A 20,662-nucleotide genomic window follows, 5' to 3' on the forward strand; every position below is an offset into this window, starting at 1 on the left:
GGTCATGTCCGGTTGGGGGCTCTGTTGGCTCTCAGGAGACTGTTTCCTCGCAGCTGCGTGCAGCGGGGCTAGGGGAGGGTCTGTGCTGACGGACGTGGGTTACTGACCTGGTAGCCTGGCTGGCCCTGGGTGGGTCCGGGATGGGCGTGAGGTTCTGGGGGCGCTCCGTCTCTGGGCTGGGGCCCGGGCCGGGCCTCGGGGGCTTGGGTCCTGGTTGGTGTGTTGCCGGGGTTGTGGGCGGGTGGGTGCATGGGGGCCCGGCCCTGGAGCAGGGTGCCGCCGGTGCGTCGAGCCGCCTGGGGGGCTCTTCAACTGGTGGGGGAGATGGTCACATCTTGCAGGAGCTTTCCTCTCTTCAGGAACTCTCTCTGCAGGAGGGGGAGATACAGGAGAGGTGGAGGAAGATCTCAGCCTGGGCGTTTACTGTCTTATGTAGTCTGGAAGATGAGTGGATGGTGGGGTGGGTGCAGTTTTCTCTGTGGTGGGGTTGGGTGGACTGTCCCGGGCTCTGTGGGGCCGGGAGGCGCTGCTGCGCTGGGGCCCGGTCTGGATGGGCCTGGGCCCCCTTCCCCTGGCGGGTCGCGGAGTGTGGGAGTGCCTGCTGGGGTCAGCGGGGGAGCTGGCCCCAGGGAGGGGTTACCTGCCCCTCCCTTCCTTCCCTCCCCATCTCCAGCTGCCTCCCTCTTCCCACTCCACCACAACCACCCACACATGCAGGGCCTTGGAGTAGGGGTATGTCACCAGGGTGCAGAGGAGGGTACCCCCCCCCCCCCCCCCCCCCCCCCCTCTGTCCCCTTCTGGCTGCCTCTGCCTCAATTTTATCCCACAACTTAGACATTCACATTATTCACACTCTCATTACACATACATATAGGATCTTGGGGGTGGGCACAATCACGGAGTCCAAATTACCATCAGGGTGTACACCTCACCCCTGGCGTCGTTGCCCACCTCTCAATTTTAAATACATTTAGACATTGAGGGCTATCAGGAGGGACTATGCGCTTACCTGCTGCTCCTTGGCAGGTAGCTCCATGCCCTCCTGGGTTTTAATTGCACCTTAGAACACACATGCATCAACACTACGATGAGCGGGTGGAGGGAGGTTTGGAGTCTTCTCCCACCCCCATTCTCTGCGGCCTGCTGGAGCGGGAGGGCTAGGAGGAGTTGGCCGTCCGACTGCGGTCTGGAGTGTGGGGCCTCCCTGCTGCTACGGAGTCGGGGTGGTCTGCCTCCCCCCACCGCAGGGAAAAGGGTAACACCACCTGGGTCTGGGTGCAGTTCCCCCCTCCAGGGGCAAGGGTACCTAGACCCGGTTTGTAGAGTACGCTTGGGGAGTGTGATCGTGTGTACAGCGTCTCTTTATGTCTGTCTCCACGTTGGTTGAGTGTGTAGTGAGTGCATATGAGAGCATGAGGGGGGGAATGGATGTTTGTGTCTGTGTGTGCCTGTATGTCTGTGTCAATATGTCAGGTTGGGTATCAGACGCCACCTCTCTGGGGACACCTCAGGCCCTCCAAGGTTTGGAGGCCTATCTCCACCCACCACCACTTCCCCTGCCGGTGGCGGACTCCCTCAGGTGTCGGTGCGTTGGTGGTTCTTTGTGTCTGGGGGTGGGCGTCCAGGTACACACCGGCTCACTCCTTGGCGGCCGCTTGTCGGGGCCTGGAGGCTGGGGCTCGCTCGGGCCCCTTCGGAGGTGGGGTGCCCCCGGCCTCTCGGCCTGGGGCTCGGTCACTCAGGCACAGCTGGCGGCCGGCGGAGCTCATGGGCGCGTCACTGCAACTCCCCCTGGCTTCTGCTCCGCGGCTGCTGGGTGAACCCTCATCTGGGACTCTCCTCAGCTCTTACTGGAACAGTGGCGCGGCTGCCCCTCTGTTGGTCTTCCATGGTCTCTTGTGTTCTGGGGGCCTCTGGATGTCTGGAGTTTTGATCTCCTCCATACCTGCTTCACACCCTGGAGGACGGGGCTGTGGCCCCCCCACACTCCCTAGCAGATCGTTACATGGAGAAACCTTTGGAATACAAGTGCGCTGATCCACACAGGTATGCACACGGGTGTTCACTGCTCGTAGACCCAAATTACACCTTTCTTGGCTGCTACTTCGAAGCACATCTGTCCTGCGTGCTGCACAACAACATTGAATATTTAGTATTTACTGCTGTTTACACTTAGCTAGATTAATGCGATGGTGTTGTGTTTAGTATGTTGCTTTGTTTTTTTTTTTTTTTTTTTTTTTTTTGCTTGTTTTCTATTCTTCTCTCAACAGGTGATCCAGGAGATTTTTTTTTCTCCCCCCCTTTCTCACTGTCCCTCTCCCCTTCTGTTTTTCTTTTCCTTCCTCTTTCTTTCTCCCTTTCCTATCCCTCACTCATGTCTGTCCCGTCTGTAACATCTGAAAATAAAATATAATAAATAATAAAAACAAAGATCGACCAAATGGACCAATACGGCAATGCCACGATGATCCATTTGGCAAAGTAAATCCATTGGGTATCCTTGTTGGTCTTCAGACAACAATTCTGATGGCTAAAGAACCAAATGGGACAGGCAGAAAAAAAAAAGAAAAAAAAAAGAAAAAAGAAAAAGAAACAGACAGCCCAAACATAGCATCCTATGTCTGTGTCAGCTCAGCAGCCAGATTCAGACTCGTACAACCTACTTTAAGCATGTTTCCTGTTAGTGTTGAGCTTCAGAAAAGAACGTGTAAATTTAGACTAGACAGGAAGTGATCATTATCACATGTGACAACTGCTCCAAAGTATCTTAGAATTAATAAATTAAAAAAGTTACATGACACAAGTAAAAACAAACAACAAAAAAGTGTGCAGCCAGGATTTTGGTTTTGTGAAGCAGAAACAGAAATAGTCTAAATGATTCCAGAATATTTGATTTGATTTTTTAATATATGGATAAGAATAGTGAAAAATACTTTTTCTTTTTTTTTGAGTACTATTGTATTCGGGATGCTTTACATATTGCTCTAATAATGTAAAACTTTTATTGACTGCACTTGATCGGATTTCTGCAAAACGTGTGAATAAAGATGAAAAAAGTCAACAGCTCACCATAAGAAACTTACCAACATCACCAGCAGTCCAACCACAGCTTTCATGTCTCCTCTCTCTTCAGTGTTTGTGACCCAGTCAACAGCTGCCTGCAGTCCGTCCTGTCAGAGATCAGTGTCAGAGGAGAATTCATAAAAACTTGACTAATAAGAGCATCATTATATTAATCTTGTTTTTCTGAGTAACAGGCTCCTATAGCAGTGTCGTACTTTGACACAGGATAAAGAAATTGCTGCTTCACTGAGTGAATGGGTTAAATGCAGAGACGAATTTCCCCACGGGGATCAATAAAGTATACATTATTATTATTATTATTACTACATCATTATTAAATTTTACAATAGAAAAAATGATGGTATTTACAGATGTATCCAGAAATGTGTATTTGTGTGTTGGAAATAGAAATCGGAAATACATGCAGCAATTTGTTAAAATGTGCAAACAAATGTTGGGATACCATATTTGAGAAATGTTTTTATTTAAGCCACCAGATGGCACTGTTCCTCTTGAAATGCCCCTAGTCAGGGAAGGAGATAGTGGATAGCTTGCACTGATCCAACATCAACAGTACTGCTGTTCAGTATGTAACATTTTCTTATCAATTGAATACTAAGTAAATACAATTTAGAAATTTTGATTAGTGTAAAGTTTCTAGTGTTGTATGAATTGTTCTGTATGAGTTGAACTGAAACCCCGGCATCATTTTACCGTTGTCACAATGTTATATCAAGAAAACTAGTTTATTCTAGTCAAACTATGATGTATGTATGATGTTTTCCACAGACTGAAGAACAACAATCAATGAAGGAATGGACATGTATACATTTATTTTGTATGAGAGCAGATCACAGGCCTTAACAAGAATCAATGACTAACTCTATTTAATCTGTCAAAGGGCTTATTACAAATTTTTGCTATAAGTAATATTGTTACAGCTTCAGTCAAATAATCAATTAATAAATAAGTAAAGTTAATATTTACTGAAACAAATGAAGAATCTTTATTTAATTTCTTCCCCTTCAGTTTTCTGTACATGTAAATATGACCTTTCAGCGTTCAATTCAATTTTATTTATGATGTGCCAAAAACAGACAACTAAAAGAGCTTTACATCCTATTGGAGGATACAATAATGTACAGAGAAAACCTCAACAATCAGACAGCCCTCTATGAACAAGCACTTTGGTGACATTTGGAAGGAAAAACTTCTATTTAACAGGAAGAAACCTCAAGCAGAACCAGGCTCGGGCAGGGGCAGCCATCTGCTTTGAGCGTTTGGGGGTACAAATTTTAAACCATAACTTATATTTAACCTCCCAAGATTCGAACTCTTCCACTGCATGCATTTTTAATTTCTCTTTGATATTTGGGCTGATTGGGACCTGATGAATGTAAAAACAAAGAATTACCAGATTTTTTTTCACCTAAATTTTGTTTCTAAGAAAAATGAGAGCCACATATAAGGATATTCGTTTAAAATTTCGATAGAACAGTAGCAGTATAATGTCCTCGTACAATTGAGTATTTATGTCTAAATAACCCAAAATGTGATGTCCACATATGTGGACGCCAGGTCCTAGGAGGTTAAGGAAAAAGTTAGAAGCTGCTGAAGTTCCCTGCTGCCATTAAGAAAAGCCATAAATAAGAGCTACCATCTAACAAATCTTTCATTACATCAACACTGTTAGCTTAACTAATTAAAAATACAATAAAGAACAAACTGAGTCATCTATATTGGAACAGGTTGGGATATCTGGGACAGATATAAACAATGATTAATGTTTGTGAATATATGGACACTATGAAAAATATACATTGCTACAGGGTAGGGAAGGGTAAAATATACATTTATCTTTGTCTAGGGAGCTTGGAAAGAATCTTTGAACAGAGGTGGTGGTTTACGACACCAATTGTCTGCCATCTGTAATCCAGTTTTGAGATCCCTTCCCAGACGCCTTAATGCACTCACACCCTGGGCCATCTGACCTCAGGAAATCACATGATAGGGTGGGGCTAGGTTTCACAATGAGCTCACCCGAAACCCTGGCTCATTGTGACCCACACATGTTTTCACACCTTGGCTCATGTGATTAGGTAGAGGATCATCAGGGGGTCCTTTGTTCCTCTTTGGGGGGAAACTCCCACTGGATTTATATCTGGGACTCTCCACCATTTGACCTTAGAACTGAAGAAGCTTCTCAGATGAGAGGTGAAATGTCTTTAAGCAACTTAAAGAAGTCCAGACACTTTTCTTTCCAAGCTCCTTAGACTACGATGACCTGGATGAGTGAGAACCTTCAAAGGCTAATTTACTATTAATAATAATGAGTTATTAATTTATTAGTTTTATCCAATATGTTAATTTGTCACAAATACCTTCTAATGACAGGCAGATAAGCCGCTCTCTCTCCACACAGATGATTTCTTTGTGTTTGTCTAGTCTTTGGTCTTCAGTCTCAACATAACTGTAGCGTGTTTGGAAGGAGGCTGAGCTGCTTTATTGTCAATACACTGACAATTTGCACTCCAGATATGTGTGTTAAAGCAGCTCTTAGGTAATTGTTAGTATAAAAAAGATGCCAAGATGTTAAAAATACAACTTCCCAGAAAATGATCAGTATTGATAGTATTATGTCTATAAGAAGTAATTTGATATTGCTTAATCTATAAATTTTAACTGTCCATTGTTTCTCAAGAATTTTTTTTAACACCATGTTCTCTTTTTCTGTGTTGCTGCAGTGAAATTTGTCCAAAAATTCAGTTTTTCAATGTTGCCTTATTTTTCTAACAAGACAAGTTAAAAACTCACTTAAATGATAACAGGAGGAAATCTCAGATCTTTAACAGGATACAAAAAAGAACACAAAAACCCCCACTCATAAAAGCTGTGGTTGAAAAGCTTGTACACTGAAAATCACAATAAATGAGAGATATTCATACATCTTGACAACAAGTCCTCCCTCTGTGGCTCTTCAGTGGTTAGTTTGCATAGAAGCTCTTAATTCACCTGACTTTATGAACTCTGGCATACAAACAGTCGTCTTCTGTAGGTTCAGTGTGCTGAGGCGGCTTTGAAAACTGGACTTGGCCATTCTCCACCTCTGCCTCCACCTCTGCTGTTTGCTCCACTTGCTTCTCCTGCTGTTTCATGACCTCTAGATTAGCATATGTTACTTCGTGCTCACCTTCTTCATCTGCAAATTAGCAAGAAATGTGAGAAATTGTGAAACTTCTTTGCTTTTTTGATAGGAGTGAAATAAAAATGTTCACTGTTGTGTCTGCTGTGGAAACAGCTGTTTTGTTTTAGCACAAAGACTGGAGATGATGTGAAATGGTTTGTCTGACTCTGATCAAAGTTCACACAAAAATGTTCCAGTAGTGAAATGTAGTTTTATCTTTGGAGAGAGCTGTTTCTCCTTCTTTGTAGTTATTGTATTAAAGTGAGCTGATCAGCAACAGCCAAAAATTACATTTACATATAACAAATGCATCAATAAACTCAACCTAAAACAGCAAAAACAGTTATTAAACAATGTAAAATGAAGATGTATATTTAACACCAAAACAAAATCCAAAAGGTACACTAACCCGAGCAAGTGACTGAGGAAAAAATAAGTTTTGTACTTTTTGGTTTAGTTGGTCTGTAGTTTTGCGTTTTCCTCTGAGCACAGATGAGCGCTACACCCACAACTAAGTAAATTACAGCTGCTGAGAGAACAACACCGACCAGTGGGAAATATCCTGTTCAAAACAAACAAGACCACAAGTTGGCAAACATACAGTATTTTCTTAATGAAAAGGACAAGAAGGAAGAGGAAAATTACACACATAGATCTACAGAGTTTTTATTTTCCACTTACTAATGTTCCATGGGTCATCACTGCTGTTAGTAGAGTGTTTCTTTGACACTATGCTGGTTTGTGTAGACTCTATTGTTTGTTCTTGTGTAGGTTGTGTTGTTGGTTCAATACACAGAGTGTAATTGTCTTCACGCACCCACCCTGATTTCTGTGTCCCATTGACTAAGGTGCAGTTAATGAAAATGAAGCCTATCGGTAGAAACATATACTTGATGAAAAACAGAATGACCAGAATCATTAAAGTTGTCATTGTCACAGTGTTCTCACTCACCGCAGGTAGATATCCTCTTTTCTTTGGTGACATCACTGACGTTGTTCCTGACTGAGCAGACCAGATGTCCTGAGACGTGCTGTTTCAGAGTGATGATGTTAGTCTCATTATTTACAGAAAGGAGCTGAGCATCTGTCAGTGTGCGTCCATCCAGAGTCCAGCTGTACTGAGGACTGTCCCCTCCCTCAGATGAGCAGGACACCCTCATCTCTCTCTGGGACAAACACTCAGAGAGCAGCAGGACAGAGGACACAGGAGCTGAGAGAAACACACAGATGAGTTTATATGTTAAATCAGAATCTTGATCATTCTAAAGTATAAAGAATAACATATAGGCATCCAAAATTTTATAAGATATGCTTTATAGATTAAAATTATAATTTAATTTATAGATGAAATTATAACTTATAATGTTAGCATTTTCCAACAGGGAAAACATTACCTTGAATAAACAACTGTAAAGTCCACACGTCTGATATTCTTCCATCTGAATCAAAGGTTTGAAGGGTATAATTACCACTGTCATTTCTTCTCAGGTTATTGATCCTAAATGTTCTATAACTGGAATTAAAGGCAGAGCTCCTTTCTGTGATATTAGGAATCACCTCATTATTTCTCACATCTAGTATTTTTAATGAATTCTTTAACAACTGGTATCTCGACATTTCTGAGGTGCTGTTCATCAGCTGGATGTCCACAGTTCCTCCCAAAGCTCCATAACACTGAACTCCATCCTGTCTGCCATCACAGTGAGTTTCCACACCTGCAAATAAAACAAATGTAAAAAAACATAAATTATTATTTTAGGTGTTCAAATAGTACTTTTTTGCTTATCTTCTGTCTGTTTCAGTGCCAGAGGAGAGATGGTAGCTTTAATGGACAAAGGGTCTTAAATATAGAGCCTTATGCAGGAGGAAAAGAGGAAGGCCTCAGAGAGCATTCATGCAGAGGGTAGGTGTGACAGAAGAGGATGCTGTGGATAGGGTGAGATGGATGCTGTGGTGACCAAGCTGAAAGAAGAAGAGTAGTTGGAGCTTCTTCTTAGTAAGAATAATGAAACTCGTTTTGTGGCTGTATGGTGTACAGCTTCTACCTAGCTTCAAAGCATATTGTTGAAACACCGTGAGGAGAGCTGAACAGCCTACCATGGGAGACTACAAAAACATAAATAGTCCATCTACAGCATCTATGCATGCTCACCATTCAGCCTCTGCTGATCCAGTCAGCAGCTATTAAACCTCAAACTCATCAAAAGAAATGATCAACTTCAGAAATAAGTTTAGGTGACAAAATTTAATAAAATAAATGATTTTTCATTGCCCTTCACAGTCAAATAACACTAATACTAATACTAAAACTACTACTACTAATAATAATTATAATACATTTTCAACCTCTACATAAGATTCCAGATTACAGAAGAATATGTAAAAAATTTGAAATTGTACTGTTGGAAATATTAACTCTGTCAGATTAGTCTTTAACGGCTTGACAAGAGTTCAATTTGGATATTTAACAGTCAATGTTTACAAAAATTAAATATCAGGTTTTTATTTCTTTTTTCTTATATTCCACTAAAACATTAACACAATACACAATGCAGCTACGCTAATTTTGACCTTTTATTGTTTCATTTTAAAACTTAAGCATTTTAGAAATAACACTACTTTCAAAAAATCTTTTCTACAAATGATGGCACCCTGGTGGTGAATAATAACAATGCTACTTCAGACTTCATTGACAAACTTTCACACCTTTGTTGCATTTCTTACACTTACCTTCCTGTACTGTCATAATTCAGTTCTGTGCATTTTTATTTTTATAGCATAAAATCACAAAATATGCCACCTCCACAAAGATGAAGGCCTCGCAATATTAGAGAAACCCACTATTAACATATTAAACTGCATTCAGGTATATTACTCTGTTTGACTGACATGATCCGTAGTGGGCTAACAACCCTCACGACCACTGGGATAGCCACCATCAGGGGTTTATTATATTGGAGTCTCCACCAGCTGTTCTAAAACTGAAGGAACATTTTGGATGAGAGGCGAAAAAAAACTTAAAGAAGACCATTTGTTTTATTTTACAATGACCTGGGTGGGCAGTACAATGGCAAGTGTTTCATTGTATACTCTGTTGTAATAGCAAAATAAGCTATATCTGATTTAAAGAATTCAATTTTCTAAAAGCAGACATCACTGATGGGGTTCATTTTATACTCCTGTAAGTTTTTTAAGTTTTGTGTAATGTTTTGGGTGAATGTTTGGTGGCTTTCACCCAGTGCCATTCAGGACAGGATAAGTTACAGTCTTACATTTTTGTTTTATTATAGTTTTATTGGATGATGTGAAAATGTGCTCCAATACTGGACTTGATAACACAGCTGGTACATGTGCAAAAAAAACCAAACAAACAAACAAAAATCAACCCCCCCAATAAACAGAATACTATAACAGACTGTTTATTGGGGGGGGGGGTGATTTTTCTATGTAATCACAAGGCAGCTTTAACACAAACTCCTCTACTTAACACAGATGTAAACTTCTACAACCTACACTGAGCATGTTTCCTGTTAGTGATCAGTTTCAGACAAGAACACGTAAATTTAGACCAGACAGGAAGTAATTACTATTACATTTGACATCTGCTTTCAGTATCTTAGTATAAACTACTTAAAGCAGTTGTCAGTACTCAATATCATCTCATTGGTACTAAGAATTCCAACCAAATATTGAACTCTTTGTCCAACTTAAAATCATCTGATTCATTCCTGCTCTACATTCAGGTGAAAATTTTATATCCTTCCAATTTTGTTTTAGAAAATAATATTTTTCGCAGATTGTGTTAAACCTCAACACTGAAATCATGGCAAAAGAAGAAAACATTAGCAAGATTGTTTCCACTTTTTCTATTAAGACAGTTGATATGGAGAGTTCAGTAGCCAAGATGAAAAGCTAAACTTTAACATATAAAAATCAAAATGGATCTAAAAGTGACATGACAACGATGCCATGAAAACAAACAAAAAAGTATGCAAAGAGTAAGTTGGTTTTGTGTTGCAGAAACAAAGAGAAAGATACAATTGATTCGGAAATGTGTGCACAACCTGCCATGGACTGACAACCTGTCCAGGATGTACACCACGTTTACCTCTACGAAAAGCCCTGGTTGAGAAATAGATGGATGTATGAGATGCATGCGCACATATTTTTTTTTTCTGAATATGGAAATGCATTTCAGTATTTAAGTATTTGAGATAATTTTTTAATTATCAATAAAGGATAATTTAAAACTTTTATGCACACTTTTATGTGCACTTCGTCTTATTTCTTCAAAGCAAGTGATTAATCATTTAAAATAAAATTTTAGTGGAAAAACCTTAAAAAGCTCACCATAAGAAACTCTGACCAGCAGCACCAGCAGTCCCACCACAGCTTTCATGACTCCTCTCTGTTACGTGTCTGTCACCCAGTCGGCAACAGCCTGCAATGCATCTTATTAGAGATCGTCAACAGAGGAGAAAGAGTGAAAACTTCAACCAATAAGAACATTGTTATAGTCATCTTTATTTTTCTCTGAGGTGTAACTGAGGGGCTCTCATTTTACTTCCACTTTCATCATACCATAACTGGACATTTCTGAGCTGAGGAGAAGAAACCGATCCTTATAAGTACTCAAACAGAGAGCTGTTCTTTGTGAGACGATGCATCTCTTCTGCATATGTTTAAAGTGAAGTCAAAACTCACTATCGTTACAGTTTTGGCCAAAGTTTGTGTTTTATACTTGTTGCTTCAGTTTTCAATTAGATTGTTGTTTACATGTTTATGATATAGTGACAATGATCTTGGACTTTTATTTAAAAGCTAAAGGCAAATAAAATGTTGCAATCTGTTAAAATATATTAATAAGTCACCATATGTATTTATATATGTACACATATAAACATGAAACAGAAAAAGAAAGCGAGAGAGAGCAAGAGAGTATCACTGATACTTTTTAAGACCTCTGGAAATCCTGGCGAACATTTGCTAAATCCTGCTTTTAAACGAGAAAGCCTGGCTTCTTAGGAGCCAAAATATAAAAAAGGGGAATGACACATGACTTTTGTACATTAGTTTTTATTTAGCATTGTTTTTTTTTTCATTTTACAAATTACAGGTTGTATGATATAAGCCCCAGATCCATCTGTCTATTTTCTATTATGACATGTATCAGACTGTGTCAGAGATTTTGTCTGTAATGTATTGGAACTATAGCCAGCCTGACTTGGCACCTCTGGAGCTTTGATGACCTGCACACCTCAAATCTGGCTGTGTCGAGTCCATCAAGAGAATAGTTAATTGGCAGAGTTCTGCTGTATTGAAGTTTGCTTTTGTAGGTCATTAATATGAAATTAGATAAACACTGAAAGGCATGTCTTTACTGATAATACACCATTAGCATCATATTTATTGTCCCGGAGAGCCTGGAGACTATCCCAGCTGTCTTAGGGTGAGAAGCAGGGTACACCCTGGACAGGTTGCCAGTCTGTCACAGGGCATGAATCTGTTCACTAACAGGACAGCTACAAACTGGCACAACCTGTTTGTAGCTGTGCAAAAGAAGCTCAGCTGAGAGCTGCCTGCTGAGTTGACAAAGAGTGAATAGTGATGAAGCTTTGTCTGTATGTCATTCAATTAGCAGTCTCTATTATACCCTCACTGGCTTGCTGAGTGGAAAAGATGTTTAAATACATGCCACCAGATGGTACTGTTCCTCCTGTAGTGCTCCTGTGAGGGCATGGATGCTGGGAAACTGTGCAGAGACAGTCCTTAACATTATTCTACTTTTTAAAGTACTGAAATATGGATATTTATTAAGTCTCAAAAGCTCTTTTTTTTTTATATGGATGATGAATGATTTCCTCTTAGTCACACATGAATTAGCTTTCTTTTTGAACGCTTGAATGATGCATTTCAGTCACAGTGATGCCCTCTGCACACAAACAAATGCATCTTTACAAAAACACAGTCAGACAGGCTGAAACCACAAAAGTACAAGTTCTGCTTGGGGTAAAAATATGCCAATATTACCTTTACATGATGACAATTGTGGTTTTGTTTACTTTTTTGTTCGTAAGTTAGGAGACTTCTTGTGATGGCTGACAGGATTGGGATGAAGTGTGAACATTTACCTAGAATTCTTTAAAAAAGTTAAAGAATTCATTAAAAATACTAGATTTAAGAAATAATGAGGTTATTCCTGATATTATAGAAAATAAATCTCTTTTTATCCCCCAGTAATGGAACATTTAGGATCAGTAATCTGAGCAAGAATGACAGTGGTAAATATTAATGTAAAATCTTTTATTCAGTTAGAAAATCATCAGTCAAGTTTAACATTTAAATTAAACACTTTTTGAAAAAAAAAATATATATATGATATATCTCACACAATACCAGATATGTGTATTTTGCACTTTTTCATTAACGACTACAAAGAAATCAGATCAAAAGACATCTGGGTGTGTTTCTCTCAGCACAGGGTACAGGATGATTGTACTGTGGGAACACCAAGCGGCAGAATAGTCATTCACAAGTGGGACACAAATATTTTGGTGATAAAATAAACGGGGTGGCTGTAGCAGAGGTGGTAGAGCAGGTCATCCACTGATCGGAAGGTTGGTGGTTCGATTCCTGGCTTCCCCTATCTACATGCCAAATATCCTTGGGCAAGATACTAACCCCAAATTGCTCTCAGATGCATCCATCGAAGTATGTGAATGTTAGCTATGAAGCACTTTGTGTGAATGGGTGAATGCACAAGTTGTGTAAAGCGCTTTGAGTGCTCAGATGAGTAGAAAAGCGCTATATAAGAACCAGTCCATTTACCAAAACAAATATAAGCTCCAATAGATGTACTGATGTTCTGTTGTGATAGAGAAGTGCAGTGAAAGTAAAGAAGATCCATAAATCAATATGAGCTGTGATGGTTTGTATTTTTCTGAATCACCTGAAGCATCTTGACATCACCGTCTCACTCTGTTGTGCAGTATGTATAAAAGCAATGATCACTCAAATCATCTGATTTTTGAACATTGGCATACAAACAGTCATCTTCTGTAGGTTCAGTGTACAGAGGTCGCTTTGAAAACTTGACTTGGCCATACTCCACCTCCACCTCCGATTTTTGCTCCATTTCCTTCTCCCGGTGTTTCATCACCCTGACATCAGCGTAGGTTACTTCCTCATCATCTTCTTCATCTATATTGTAGCAAGAAGGAGTAACACAAACATATTATTACAGTGACTGAGTAGTTTGACTTTTCACAAAACTTAGATCGTGAAGGACCTCAGCCATCCCAACAACAGACTGTTCTCTCTGTTGAGGTCAGGAAAGCGATTCCGCTCCCTGAAGACCAACACAGAGAGACTGAGGAGGAGCTTCTTCCCGCAGGCGATACGGTCTCTCAATCACACAGCACTGACCCACACATATAGTTCTTACACACACTGGACATTCTGGACATTGTTTTCACTTCATCACTTAAACCACTTTAAGCATATTTGCACTGCACAAGACATAATGTGGATTGCACAACACTGGTCACTATATTCTTCATTTCCAGTTAATACTTGTACAGCTGCTGTTATTGTGTATATATTTATATTTCTTCATACATTCTTATATAGTTCTATACTGTGTATTGTGTTGTACCGTTATTTTATTTTCAACTTTAATTTATATATTTTATCTTATTCTTTCCCAGTTAAATTTACCCTTCATTCTAATTTGTGTTGTACAGTTATTTCATTTTTAACCTTAATTTATATTTTATTCCTTCCTAGTTAAATTTACCCTTTTTAATTTTTCATATTTATTTCCTATCTTATTCATAGCCTTTTTTTTTTTCTTTAGGTCACGAGCAGTTGTCTAAGCATTTCACTACATATCGTACTGTGTATGACTGTGTACGTGACAAATAAAATTTGAATTTGAATTTTATTTTTTATAAGATTTAAACAAAAGTGCTCAGTCCTGTTTCCTCACATTTCTCGTTACTGTATTAAAGCCAGCTGATAAATGATGCACTCAAATTTTACTGACATATGCCAGAATTAAAAACTCTTGGGAGCAAATCAAAAATGTAGAGGTAGAGGCTGGTGAAAAACAATATTTGTGTGTATTTCTGTAAATAAAATCAAAAGGATATTAAACCTTCTCGAATCTTAGAAAAACTGTAAGAAGGCAGTGTGAGCTACATGAGTAAGAACAACAGGAATTTTCTTACCTTTTTGTTTTGTAGGTTTGTTGTTTTGCTTTTTTCTCTGAGCCCAGATGACTGCTACACCCACAACTAATAAAATTAGGAACGCTAAGAGAACAGCACTGATCAGTGACAAAATACCTGTTTTAACAGGACACAAAACCAAACCATTCAGAAAACACCTTTTTTTATTAAGAAAGAAAAAATTCGAAAAGAACATTAACGGATCTACTGTAGTAGAATTAATTTTCACTTACTAATGTACCACAGCTGAGCACTGCTGAAAGCTGGACTGAGGATATCATTCAGGTTTTCAATTGGCACTCTGTCAGTCCCTTCAGTCACAGCAGTTTGCGTGATCATTTTAGGGTCTCGTGTTAGTTGTGTTGTTGGTTTAATACACAGGGTTTTATTGGCTTCATGCACCCACCCTGATATCTGTGTCCCATTGACAGAAGTGCAGTTAATGAAAATGAAGCCTGAGAGCAAAAACAGATTATGTATGTAAGAGAAAGTGACCAAATGATCATATTTGTGATTATCACAATGTTCTCACTCACCACAGATAGATATTCTCTCCTCTTTGGAGACATTACTGATGTAATTCCTGACTGAGCAGACCAGACGTCCTGAGACGTGCTGTTTCAGAGTGATGATGTTAGTCTCATTATTTACAGAAAGAAGCTCAGCATCTGTCAGTGTGCGTCCATCCAGAGTCCAGCTGTACTGAGGACTGTCCCCTCCCTCAGAGGAGCAGGACACCCTCCTCTCTCCCTGGGACAGACACTCAGAGACCAGCAGGACAGAGGACACAGGAGCTGAGAGAAACACACAGATGAATTTTGGTAGTATAACAGGATCCTGGTCATTTCTTGTTATTTTAAATGAAGAACATATATGCTGCTATTAGATGTATATCTATTCTTAATCTCCGAACAGGGAAAATAATTACCTTGAATAAACAACTGTAAAGTCCACTCGCCTGTTGATCTTGCAGCTGCATCAAAGGTTTGAAGGGTATAAATACCACTGTCATTGCTGCTCAAGTTGTTGATCCTAAATGTTCCATTAACGTGGAAAATGAGAGATCTGTGTCCTATGGTATTAGCCTGAACTTGTTTGTCTGACACATATAGTAGTACTAATGAATTCTTTAAATATTTGTATTTATGTATTTCTGAGGTGCCGTTCATCAGCTGTATGTCTATACTTCCTCCCAAAACTCCAAAACACTGAGCTCTATCCTGTCTGCCATCACAGTGAGTTTCCACACCTGCAAAAAAGAAAAAAAAATTAAAGTCAAGAAAATAAAAAAATAATATCACAGTTTTGAGAGCTCAGTCTCTGTTAGAAGGTAAACATTTGCATCTGCAGCATGCAAGTGTTAACCTAAATCAAAAATAGCACTTTTGTGGCTACTGTGTGTCTGTCTCACAGTATGCAAATCATTTAGTATTTGCAGATGCATTATACAGGTTTGTCACTGAAAGACAGTGACGTTTCAGCTGATTTGTTTTTTGTAGAACAGCTGCTGTAGCTTCAGTATTCTGTTGTCCATGTTTTAAATGCTGCAATTCGTCTGTGCCTTTTTACAACAAAAGAAAAGAAACGAAAAAGAAAAAAAGCTCAGTAATTATAAAATTGTTGTTTATAAAAGAAGTTGTTACCTTCGTTTGTGAAGAAGACCCTAATAATTTTAAAATGATTCAAAATACCTAATATTAAAATGTGTATTTTTGCCAGCATAGTGCTATGTCCAATCTACTTTTTGATATGCTTAATTATATTTAATCAGTTTGTCTGCGTTTACTTTACTTAAATAATATAGCAACTGTTAATGTGTTTAACAAGCCCTCAACTGAAAACCCCCCCAAAAAACCCCCCCAAAAAACCCAAAAACATGTTTCATTAGCTGTAGTGGATCCCGTAGCCACAAAACATAAATAAAATATAGAAGTTAACATTGAGGCACCACATGGAAAAAGTTTAGTAGCTCACCATGAGAGACTCCGAGCAACATCAAGAACAGTTTAAATACAACTTCCATGTTCTGCATTTTTATCTCTTTGTCTCTTGCGTGAACAGGTCTCAATATATCCTGTTAGTGATCAGCCTCAGAGGAGAACGTGTGAAACCGTTGAGGTGAGGTTTTACTGAAGTTAAAATTATCTTTTTACATGCTGAGAGGAAGAAAGAAAGAGGTATCAGTTTTTCTTCCTCTTTTAGCCTTCAAGAAAAAAGATAATCCAGATGTGATGGACTGAGAGGGAGAGGGAACAATTTGTCATTCACGCTAAACAAGGTTTGATTAAGACAAAAAGTAGTCAAGTGTTAACAGAAAAATAAATATTTACAGAAATAAATTTACATGAGAGAATAATCATAAGCTACACACAGTTAAACCAAACTGGGCTTGAGTGTTTACTATTTGATTTTAACCTAAACGTCAAAGTAATACTACTATGTCAGAACTAGGGATGGGTATCGTTTAGGTTTTATCCGATACCGGTGCCAAACCGGTACTTTTAAAACGGTGCCGGTGCTCAAACCGGTGCTTAAAGAATGGAGAACACAAAATTGGTCCAAAAACCTCTCATGTTCAGCTGTTTTTTGTAAAAAGATAACAACGTTAGCCTTTTCTGCAGCTATGGGGCATATATGGTATCACTCTTGGCTGGAAGCAGTGCTTAAACAATGGAAAAAACACCAACTTTGTCCTAAACCTCTCATGTTTAACTGTTTTCCACTTTTTCTTTGGTCATTTTAGCCTTTTTGGCCAGGGTGAAGGGAGCATCTGCCATCAAACAAGAAGACAGCCGCATGTAGCTATGATGATGTTTGCTAGTTCACCTTACATGCATTAATGTAATAACGTGGTTAGCCTACTCAACGTAAATTACACACGAACAACATTAAGCTACTCACGCAGAGAAGAACGGCTGCTGCTGCATCATCATCCATCATCATTTCTGCTACACTGGCAGGGCTGGGGCCAGGACTCTCCTCTTCGTGTTTTTGGGGGATATTGCTAACTCCGGGTCCGATAACAGGCAATCCACCCGCAGTAGATGTGCTCGGTGTGAGGTCTCGCAGCAAGCTATCAAACACGGCGCATTTCTGGGCTTTTAAAAAAAACGCTATGTGTCGCCAGGTGTTTCATCGGATTTGAGGTGTTACCTCCTTTGACAGTATCACAGTATCAGCTTAAAGCACTTGTTGCTGCTGAGTTTGCATATTTTGCTGTGAAGTACAGCCAGGCTTTTGACCGCTTCGCCTTGGACATTTTTAATCTGTAGCTCTGCTCTAAAAGAACGTATGTACCTGGGCCCGCCTACTATCCTCGGAAACGTAAAATGATTGGCTAGAAGTGTATCACAGCTCAGGAAAAAAGAGCACCAAAATAAAGCACCGAAATGCGCGCTGCTTTTCGGTCTGGTTACTACCGTTTCTGTCAGAACGACACCGGTACCCATCCCTAGTCAGAACTATTTCTTTAACTATTGGCAGCCCCTAGTGGTAAAGAAGTTTCTTGTTGTTACAGCATTAACTTTCACTGGATATAAGGGGCTGAGCTGAACTTCTAACAAACAACCAAACACCACAATTCCACCTCTGCCAAACGTTACACTTGGCACATTGCAGTCAGACAGGTAGAGTTCTCCAAACACATACTAATCCATCGGATTGCCAGATGAAGAAGGGCGGTTCGTTACTCCAGAGAACATGTCTAATGCTGTAGAATATAGTGCCACCATGCTTTAAACCACTTCATCCGACTGCTTTCATTGTGTTTGGCGATGTAAGGCTTGGATGCACCTGCTCAATCATGGAAACCCATTTTATGAAGCTCTCTATGCTATTGGAAGGTCACACAAAGTTTGGAGGTCTATAACAGAAAGTTGGTGACCTGTGCACACTGTGCACCTGATGAACCTGTGCTGTGATTTCACATGAAATATCATTTTGTGGCTGAGTTGCTGTCATTCCCAATCACCTGGACTTTTTTTTAAAACAACTGACTGTAGAATATTTACTAGTGAGAAAATTTTATGACTGGACTTGAAAATTGGCATACTATTACGATACCACGCTGAAATTTACTGAGCTCCTAACAGTGACCCATCCTTTCACAAATTTTTATACAAGCAGTCTGTATACCTAGGTGCTTAATTTCATACACCTGTGGCCATGGAAGTGATTGTAGCTTCTGGATTCAATGATTTTTAGTGGGTGAGTGAAAACTTTTGGCAATATATCCTTCAAGCTTAGGCCTCTACCAGAAACCTGGGAGTTTTGAGCATCCTGTGAAGTATCTTTGCTGTTCCTACAACTGTGCTCATTTGGTAATCTCAGATGACTATCCAGGAATGACATTGTGATCCCCTAACTGGCTGTCACCTTCCGCATCTTCCACCTTCCCCATTATCTTCACCTTCTACATCGTCTCTAGCCCTTGGTATTAATTTAGCTTCTTGTGTTCCAATCCTTCTGATCTTTCTATAGCTTGGTTTTGCTACATCTATCACTACGGCCGTCTTGCCCAACACTACAGTGTCTGATTGGTTAGCCATCACCAGTTTGTCTGTCTGTAAGGACATCACACGGGATCTTAGCTTGGTCATTCTCAACAACTTATAGCGGCATATACCATTTTGACCTCCAGGCCACACTCAGGATAGATATTTCAGTACCCTGTGCCAGGCACTATGTTATGGCGTATCTCCAACCTTGGTGAGCCTGTTCTAATAAAGGGTCTCATTTATTAGTATCTCTGTGGAAACATTCTTACTGTACTCGAAAAATGACAACTTCACAGTAGTCAGATACCTTCAACATGTATCATCATCACCGTATCATCACAGTGTCCATTCATACATCATTAAAATCTGAAAATGCTTTTTGAGATGTTTTGTTTGTGAAACTGATGGTTTTAATGTTAATATATATCAATGTCATTTTCAGTATTCACAAAAAGGCACTACATGTGTACAGGTTGTAATAAAATAAGTTTATACAGTGCTGTTGATTCACACTTTTCTGAACTCATGCTTTTTCCTCACACTTTACTCAATTCATTAGAAATAGATGGAGGTGTGAAATGCATGTGTACATATTTATTACTGAATATGGAAATGCATTTCAGTATTTTAGTATTCAAGATTATTTTTAATCAATAAAGGATCATTTAAAACTTTTATTGTGTGCACTTTGTCTTATTTCTGCAAAACATGTTATAAATCATCTAAAATAAAGTTTTAGTGAAAAAACCTGAAACAAACTCACCATGAGAAACTCTGACCAGCAGCACCAGCAGTCTAACCACAGCTTTCATGACTCCTCTCTGTTACGTGTCTGTCACCCAGTCAGCAACAGCCTGCAATGCATCTTGTTAAAAATCAGCAACACAGAACAATGTGTGAAAACTTTAACCAATAAGAACATTGCTATAGTCATATTAACTGAGGAGCTGTCATTTTACTTCTTCTTTCAACATTCAACAACTGGACATTTCTGAGCTGAAGAAAGGGGAAACATATCTTAAGTACTGAAACAGAGAGCTGATCTTTGTAAGACAAAATTGTATAACCACAGCCACATCTGTTCTGCATATGTTTGAAGCGTGCCGTCACCTTAATTTAATCATAAAATCGTTACAGTTGTTTCCAAAAGTTTTGTCAGTGGCACACATTTTGTGTTTCTTGCTTGTTATTCAGTCTTTAATTAGATTGCTGGTCACATATTTATGTACATGTCACCATGATCTTCCCCTCTTGCCCCTGTGGGTGGTCTATCCTTCAAGCTCGCGTCCTCTACCAGAGGCCTGAGAGCTTGAGGGTCCTGCACAGTGTCTTAGCTGTTCCCAGGACTGCGCTCTTCTGAACAGAGCTGTTGTTCCTGGGATCTGCTGGAGCCACTCGCCTAGCTTGTGGGTTATTGCACCGAGTTCTCCGATTATCACTGGGTCCACTGTTACCTTCAACCCTCCACATCTTCTTGAGCTCTTGTCTGAGCCCTTGGTACTTCTTCAGCTTCTTGTGTTCCTTCTTCCTGATGTTGCTGTTATTCAGTATCACTTTGTCTTTCACTACAGTCGCCTTTGTCTGCTTGTCTACCACCACTATGTCTGATTGATTAGCCATCACCAATTTGTCCATCTGTACAAGTCCCACAGGGTCTTAGCTCAGCCATTCTCCACCACTCTCGCTGGTGT

General features: G+C 39.7%; 2 protein-coding genes across 3 annotated transcripts in view; both read right to left on the minus strand.

Moving 5' to 3' along the window:
* LOC146582226 (pregnancy-specific beta-1-glycoprotein 4-like) overlaps window positions 1–16,498 on the minus strand; it is a 36,453-nt gene extending 19,955 nt beyond the window's left edge. The window contains exons 1-3 of one of the 2 annotated variants that reach the window (XM_085293097.1): window positions 10,598–10,651; window positions 7,642–7,962; window positions 7,200–7,457 (exon numbers count right to left, since the gene is read on the minus strand). In XM_085293097.1, coding sequence (XP_085149223.1) covers window positions 7,200–7,457; window positions 7,642–7,962; window positions 10,598–10,646 — 628 coding nt within the window. In that variant the 5' untranslated portion in view covers window positions 10,647–10,651. Of the gene's footprint in view, window positions 1–7,199; window positions 7,458–7,641; window positions 7,963–10,597; window positions 10,652–15,403; window positions 15,725–16,449 lie in introns of those variants that run through there. The other variant, XM_085293101.1, reaches the window with a different exon arrangement.
* LOC146582227 (uncharacterized) lies at window positions 12,574–15,150 on the minus strand. The gene is made up of 4 exons (XM_085293350.1): window positions 15,012–15,150; window positions 14,709–14,889; window positions 14,476–14,592; window positions 12,574–13,447 (listed from the first exon to the last, which is right to left on the minus strand). Exons 1-4 carry the CDS (start codon window positions 15,042–15,044, stop codon window positions 13,221–13,223), a joined length of 558 nt encoding a protein of 185 aa, XP_085149476.1. The 5' UTR covers window positions 15,045–15,150; the 3' UTR covers window positions 12,574–13,220.
* Window positions 16,499–20,662: the final 4,164 nt, after the last annotated feature.

The sequence above is a fragment of the Mchenga conophoros genome, linkage group LG2 (assembly GCF_057382185.1).
Source record: "Mchenga conophoros isolate Kocher_MC1m ecotype Shallow Benthic linkage group LG2, M_conophoros_male_GT1.1, whole genome shotgun sequence".
NCBI lineage: Eukaryota > Metazoa > Chordata > Actinopteri > Cichliformes > Cichlidae > Mchenga > Mchenga conophoros.